The sequence below is a fragment of the Notechis scutatus genome, chromosome 3 (genome assembly GCF_049901735.1).
Source record: "Notechis scutatus isolate UNSWTSFEM ecotype Mainland chromosome 3, rNotScu1.2, whole genome shotgun sequence".
NCBI classification, from domain to species: domain Eukaryota; kingdom Metazoa; phylum Chordata; class Lepidosauria; order Squamata; family Elapidae; genus Notechis; species Notechis scutatus.
This window is the reverse complement of record NC_142011.1, coordinates 194,337,392-194,345,157: the sequence shown is the minus strand read 5'-3', so window position 1 is coordinate 194,345,157 and position 7,766 is coordinate 194,337,392. Positions and strand designations below refer to the sequence as shown.

General features: G+C 38.3%; 1 protein-coding gene across 2 annotated transcripts in view; it reads right to left on the bottom strand.

Moving 5' to 3' along the window:
- Positions 1-2,023: 2,023 nt before the first annotated feature.
- Positions 2,024-7,766, bottom strand: part of COL14A1 (collagen type XIV alpha 1 chain) — a 137,441-nt gene continuing 131,698 nt past the window's right edge. Inside the window, exons 46-48 of one of the 2 annotated variants that reach the window (XM_087962145.1) lie at positions 6,469-6,624; positions 4,215-4,268; positions 2,024-2,893 (exon numbers count right to left, since the gene is read on the bottom strand). In XM_087962145.1, the coding sequence (XP_087818271.1) occupies positions 4,231-4,268; positions 6,469-6,624 (194 nt within the window). In that variant the 3' untranslated portion in view covers positions 2,024-2,893; positions 4,215-4,230. The remainder of the gene's footprint in view (positions 2,894-4,214; positions 4,269-6,468; positions 6,625-7,766) is intronic. The other variant, XM_087962144.1, reaches the window with a different exon arrangement.

The following is a 7,766-nucleotide window of genomic DNA, read 5'->3' as shown; positions in this document are numbered from 1 at the left end:
ATGCATTTAAAATATTAAAAGCACCACATTCAGAAAGCCACAAAATAGTAACCAAGCACATAGCTCCTATACCTTTGCACAGACTTTTGCACAGAGGCAAAAGTATTCAAACTGCCAAAGAGCCGTTGTAGGCCCTCTAGAACAGGAGTGTCAAACTCACGTCATCACAGCGGCATCACGAGACGTATCAGGACTTTTTCCTCCTTTGCTAAACCGGGTGTGGGCGTGGCCAGTGCATGATGCATCTGGCTCGCGGTCCGGGAGTTTTGACAGCCCTGCTCTAAAAGATGTTTGTACATCTGGTTAGAAATCCACAGATAATGGCAAACCTCTGCCTGAATTGAGAATGTAGATACTTTCACTGTTAATCCTGTACTAAATGCTTCACGATTGTAATTTGTAGAAACATCTGGCAGCATCTGTTAATTTTCCAGAATTTAAACATTACTAGAGTTTGGGGGGAGGATTGAAACAATCCATATGTTCATTACTATTTCTGGCATGCCTACATACAACAAAACATTTAATGATAATTAAATTAGCATTAGTAGCAAATTGTCATCAGAAGGAATTAAAGGGATAAAAAATTTTCTTCTCTTGAAATAGCACAGTTTTCATAACATAGTTATGACTACCAATGGATTGTTCAGTTGCAAAACTGTAAAAGTGAGACTCAATGGATACAGAAGTACTAGATCCCAGTCCATGCTTGTATCAGGTATTATAAATGCAAACTGCTGTTTTTCAAAATTCAGAATTTCATTGAGTAATCCAGATTTAATGCCTTCTCCATTGACTATTCTCTATAATTTTCTAAAACTCAATTGTCATACAGTATAATCAGCATCCCCAATAATTTGTGAAGTTCACTTGCATTGCTGTTAAAATTACTAGTACTCCTTAGTCTTTAGTTTTTGGATATATTATATATTACTGACTATTACTGATAAAAGAGTAACTAAGGTAAAATCAAATTTTAAATTACACATTTGCATTAATTCTTATCCAAACAGTATGTTTTAAAAAGAGATCTATAGTATCTAAAAATTAAAAGTTACTCAATCCATTGGTGTAATATTAAGCTGGATTCTGTTGAGAAAAGATCTTGCAAGCAAAATGAAAATGTTTTGTTCAGAGTCCAGTGTGAGTTACAACCTTCAATGCTACTTCCAAATATTTGCATTCGTAGGTAATGAAATATTCAAGGAAAAGTTTATTACGTTGAATTAAGTAAAAAATTATTAATTCCATTTTTGTTGCAAGAGCCTATTAAGACAGATCTTACGAGCAAAATGAAATGTTTGTCTAAAGTCCAGTGAAAGTTATATCCTTCAACCTGCTTCAGGATGTTTGGTTTGAAACATTTAAGGAAAACTTTTTTTTATTATATTAACTTAGATAATCAGTTGTAATCAAAATACTTTCAAAAATTCTGAGCCCACTCAATGGCTTCATGTCAAAACAATTTCTGACTCATCAGAAGCAACATTGCGGGATGACAATCAGAATTATCCTGAAGAAAGGCTTTCGTTAAATTACTGCCAGTAGCATGCTGAGATTTCAAGAGTTTCTGGCAAACAATACTAAGAGATTGCATTTATCACGGCATTGAGTGTCATCAAAAAGGGTCATCTCACACCTTTCCAACAACTTTTAAACAAGAATTAATACTGAGGAAAAATTGTATCATGCTAATCTCACAGGTGCAACATTTTTTTAACCTTATTCTAGAGAAATGTGAGGAATTAGATGCCAAAATGTGGAATGAGTGAATAAATAAATAGACCATGAACAAATATGGTTCTTAGAGCAGTGATCTCCAATGTTGCTGGGTAGAATAGATGTTTGACTTGCAGGAAAAATGAGGATATCCAAATCACTTGAAATTAGCAGGATTTTCCTAATTGGGCTGGTAATCAGTATTCACAAATTTGAAATTGAGGGTTAGTAAGATCAGACATACAATTCAATTTTGTATTGACACTATGGTCTTTTAAAATCAGTACAGTAGGAAAAAATATTTATAAAAGTTTGCCACTTTATTTGTATAGAAAACAGAGTAGTATTAGACCCACAATAAATTATTGGTGCATTTCCAACAGGTATTTATTTTATGGGAATACTGTGGGATGAAAAAAACCCACTTCATATACATCTTTATATGGATAATTTAAAAAAAAACTTCGGAGAACTCAGACATAGTAGTAGCTAAAGTAGTAGCTTTAGTAGGTTTATTCTGAGGGAAGCACATATTTAAAATTTAGACAAAAAAATCAGAAAGCAAGGAATAAAAGAAGAACTCTCCTTGATTTAATTCAAATTTGTCATCTGGCATTGCAGTATTTTGAAATGTGCACTGAACCATACTCATAGCCTAACTATAAACATCTACAAATACATCTTTTGGAGTTTTCACTTAACCATAAACCGCTATACTGTTAATAATTTCTGCATGCAATGTAATTAACTCTCTTCTGTCTTGTCAAAATGGTCATGTACAATATAGGTTTTTTTTCTCCTTTAATGTATATGCTTGCAAACAGTTTCCATGACAACATTTAGGTCAACTGGACAGAGGCCTAAATATTAGCTTAACTAACGTACACAAAGAATATAAAAGCAGTTCATTGTGAGGTTTTTTTAATTGGCTGGTCGCGTTTTGGAGAGCTGATGCTTCTTTTGGAGATTCTCCTCGGAAAGCGGCTTATTCCGGCAGCCTCCATTTCTTCATCCACTGGTGTGAATTCTGGTTGTGCGATGTGAGGATAAGCGTAGGATCCTAGATAGGGCTCTGGCTGATCTTCATAAAGATCCTCGGAATCATACAGTTGGTAGGAGTTGTGGGTTAATGGCACAACTGGAACGTCTTGATCTGTTGGATCCCCGTAGCCACCTTAACCCACAAAGGAAAGACACAATTAACACAAGAGGGAATTAAAGAATTAAAGCTAGAACAGGGCTGTCAAACTCAAGGCCTGGGGATGGATGCAACCCATGGGGTATTTAGATCTGGCCCGCAGGGCCTCCCAGGAGCTCCATTTCCACTGGCAGAGGGTTGCAGGAGGCCGTGGCAGCCGAAAAAGGAACTCAGGAGACCATTTTCGCTGGCAGAAGCACCGCTGGCCGCCACAGGCACACCCGACATGAGTGATATAGAGCTGGCCACACACACCACAGCCACTCCGAGGTCAAACACAACCCAGATGCAGCCCTCAATGAAATCGAGTTTGACACCCCTGAGCTAGAGCATCTCTAGGAACTCAGTCCATTTTAAACATCAAATATATATATATATATATATATATATATATATATATATATATATATATATATATATATATAAAATCAGGAAATAATCTTGTAAAATTAAATAATCAACATTAACCCAATCAGGGAATTTGTTGTTAATTGTTAGAGCTATAGTTATATAGTTTTTTTTTTTAAAGAGTACCTGCAGATTTTACTTCACTAGTCATCAACCATACGGGACGACGCTCATCTCCATTTCAAGGCCATTGAGCCAGCACTGTCGGAAGACATTTCCCTGGTCATGTGGCCAGCATGATGTTGTGGAGCGTTGTTACCTTCCCACCATAGTGGTACCTATCTATCTGCTCACATTTGCATGCTTTCGAACTAGGTTGGCAGGAGCTGGGGTGAGGACGGGAACTCCCTCCATCACATAATGCTCAGGTCTCAAACCTGCGCTGCTGGCTTTCCAGCCGAGAAGCCCAGCATCTTAACTACTGAGCCACCATGCTGTCTCAATCTTATATAGCAGGGGTGTCAAACTCATGTCATCACGTAACGTATTGGGTCTTTTTTCCCCTTTGCTAAACTGGGGGTGGGCGTGGCCAGCACATGACACATCTGGCCCACGGGTCGTGAGTTTGACACCCATTATATAGTAGCCTTCTAAAAAGTGGGAATATATACTCATTACTAATGTTGCATTAATCATATTGGGAACATGGTAGTCAATGTGAAATGTCATGCAATCCTTATTAAAGGCTTTAATTATTTTTTTTATTTTTTTAAAAAAAAATAAAGATTTAGTCTACACCTAAATAAACTCTATACTGCATTTCAATTATATGTCTTGCCAAGTTCAGGGACCTTGTCCTAAACCATCAGTGCTATTAGTTGAAAAAGTTTGAGGCAGTTCAATAATCATTTCTGATCTTTGTCCAAATGAAAGAAAAAACAAACTCTACCCGAAATCGGTTTCTTTCACCTTCCATATTGGTAGCCATTGTAAGGGAATGAGCCTTTAAAATTGAAAATGAACAATGGTCAGGGGTGGGGAAAAGAGGGGGAAAGGATAGAAGTAAATGGACAACAAAGAAAAACATACAGGTCAGTAAAAGAGGCCAGGCTGAAGTATATACATTAATCTTGCATTTTAAACCTACATGCAAAGTTTGAAGCACCCAGGCCAAATTGTGTCTTTCATTGAATTTGTAAGGACATCTTTCTGGAAATTTGAGTACACAATTATTTGTTATGTGTAGTTGTTTGCCGATTCAAAACAACAAAGCAATTCGGTAGGTGCGGGACTTTTAACAATCAATTCTGCTTTGTAGAGTGAATTATTTTCATTTTCAAATGCTACATCCATGTTGAAAACAGGCAGAACACAATCACCACCTTAGCTTAGAAGGGTAAGATTGCTTGTTTACTAGTGACATTCTTCTATTCTCCCACCTAAGTGCGGGCCTATTGAGCCAATTAACGTGCAGGGCCTTATTAATAACTTTGCAGTAAAAAAAAAACAAAATAGCACCAATTCATCTAAATTTGTCCCCTGACATACTCACTGTTTTGTTTTTCTTCCACTCTGAATCTGCAAAGAGCTGCACACAAATAGTTAGCATGCATTCAAGTTTGCAAAAAGATGTCACATTTACTTGGATACCATATAGAGGTTTGTGGTCAACTTCCGTTCCCTTAAGGATTCATTGACCTTCATTACACTTTGATCGGGGATGCCTAAACTTAGACATGCCACTAAGTTAGATGTAACTAAACCTTAATTATAAAGCTTCTTAACTTGCAAGATGCAAGGTGCTTGGATTTCATGCTGCACAACCCAACACAACTGAAGGATCTCATGCAATTTATCTATTGATGCCAATTTTCCCTCAGTTCCTTTTGTGGCCTCTCTCTCTCTAAAACAGTGGTTTTCAAGAATTTCATTTGCAATCACATTTCCTTATCAATTTGGTTATCTTCGTGTTGTTGAAGCCTTGAGAGTAGAACATTCTCTTTTGGCAGCAGTTTGGTGGGGGAAGATTGATGGAGCAGTCAAACCACTTTTCAATACATTTTGTTTGCTGTGAGAGAAAATAACTAAGTTGAAACTTATGGCCGAATAACATCAAATCACGACTGTCTTTTAGAGGCAACTCTTAATATTTTTGATGGGATTTAGTAGATTGAAAACCACTGCTTTAGTGGAGGGTGGGGGGAATTAAAATACAATCATGCAGAAGAAATAGGATGTTCTTGGAAAGTGTATGCACCATTCATTTATTACGACATTATGCATTTTGGCTTAATAAGAGGCTTAGTAAAGTTTCATTCTTCCATGCTGTTTGAAAGTTCATGAATAAGAAAGTTGGATAATTATTCTTTCCTCCTCAGGGGAAGTACATAAAATATCAGCTCAAGAGATGAAGAAGGGAATTACATGAATAAAGCATTCAGTTGAAATGAAACAGATTGGTTGGGTAGCATAGCAATGTCATAATAAGTGCAACAGACACAACAAAATACTTCTAATTTTAATGTAACTTTTATAAGTTTTTTTTTCTGTTCCTAGTAGAAGGTCACATCTTTTTAAAACAGTTAATGCACCATTCCTTACTGAGTAAGCTTTAGTTCAGAGGTCTCCAAACTTGGCAATTTTAAGACTTGTGGACTTCAACTCACAGAATTCTCCAGCCAGCATAGCTGTTGAAGTCCACAAGTCTTAAAGTTGCCAAGTTTGGGGACCCCTGCTTTAGATTTACATTTGGCTCAGAAAGTTCATCTACCATATTTGAACCTGCTTCAAGATTCATCCTGATGTTAGTCCAAATGTATATTACACATCTATCAGAAAGAGAGGTCAATGAAATTTTCTTCTCATAGTTGTGACCAAGTAACCAGCATGGTTGGAATTAACACATATATTCATAACGAAATTTCTGCTTGGTTGAAATCATCTTACAAACAGGTATTTTTTTTAGTAAAAATAATAACAATAATAGCAGTTCCAAAATAGTAATGATTGCAACAATGGCTGCAAATATGCATGAAGAATACACTGAACGATAAAAGAGAGGCGCTGTTCTGTTTTGTAAACACCAATTCTCTTTCTGCAACAAATACCGAACATCAAAATCTTTTGCTACAGCACTTAGCTTTGAAGGAAGGTAGGGAAAAATAGAGGCAAAACTAAATTCCAAGCTGGAAAAGAATACTTACCATCTGTTCCATAACCGGCACAAGAGGAAGGATCGCAGTATCCTGGCTGTCCAGGTGTTCCCTGTGCCCCAGGAGGACCTGTGCGGCCTGCTGTTCCTCTGGGACCAGGTGACCCTGAAGGCCCAGGAGTGCCAGTTCGACTCTCACCTGGAGGTCCTATGGGATACAAGAAGCAACAGAAAGAATTTTACCACTGTCCTATTGCGAAAGGTCATCCCTCATTAATATTTAGAGCAGAAGTATCCAATCTTGGCAACTTCAAGACTGGTGGACTTCCAACTACCAGAATCCTGGGTGTTGAAGTCCACAAGCCAAGACTGGACATTCCTGATTTAGAGTTTGAACTGGTGTCAGAATTTTAAACTTTATCGTGCTTATTACTAGAGCCAGAGAGATTAACTTGCATACACAATGAGTTGAAAAGGGAACAATAATGAATTGATTTGAGAACAGATGCCTGCATTGTGCCAACCTTTTCAAATGTTAAATTGTACATGCTATCAGTTAATTGTAAAAGTAAAGATTCCCCTCGCACATATATGTAGTCATTTCCAGTGCTCATCTCTGTTACAAAGCCGAAGAGCCAGCGCTGTCCGAAGACATCTCTGTGGTCATGTGGCTGGCATGACTAAACACTGAAGGCACATGGAACGCTGTTCCCTTCCCACCAAAATGGACCCTATTTTTCTACTTGCATTTTTACATGCTTTCTAACTGCTAGGTTGGTGTTGTGGTTAGCTGGCAGCAGGTGCAGATGGCTGAGGAGAGCGAGGACTCTGATGAGGGTCCAGGACCATCAGGGAGTGGACTGCTGCCTTCAGAGATTGTGGGGCTGGCAGCAGTGATGAGGAGGTTCCCGAGGAGCCTGTGCCAAGTGCACATGCACAAAGGATTGCTCGGAGGAAAGAACAATTACAGCAGCACAGGTGACTCGGGAGTAAGGCTGCAAGGTAATGGCCTCTCCCTCAAGAAGATAAAAGCCAGGTTTGGAAAGCGTTCTTTGCAGATAGCAAAGAAGCTCTGAAACTCAACTGGTGGACATCTTAGTTTGTGTTTGGAGAATTTTGTAAATTAGTTCTTATCTCTGGGTTTTTGGCAGCCTTGACAAACAACTTGGCAAGGCTCTTTCTTGTCGGAGCTAATTAGTGGAAAGCAGCCTTCGGAACAGAATTCGTTATTAAACCTTAAAAGGTGGGGGCTGCTGCCTTTGTCTGTGTTTGTTCTTTGGGAACCCGGTTGGGTCAGAACAGTTGGCAGAAGCTGAGACAAGTAACAGGAACCCACTCCATTATGCGGTG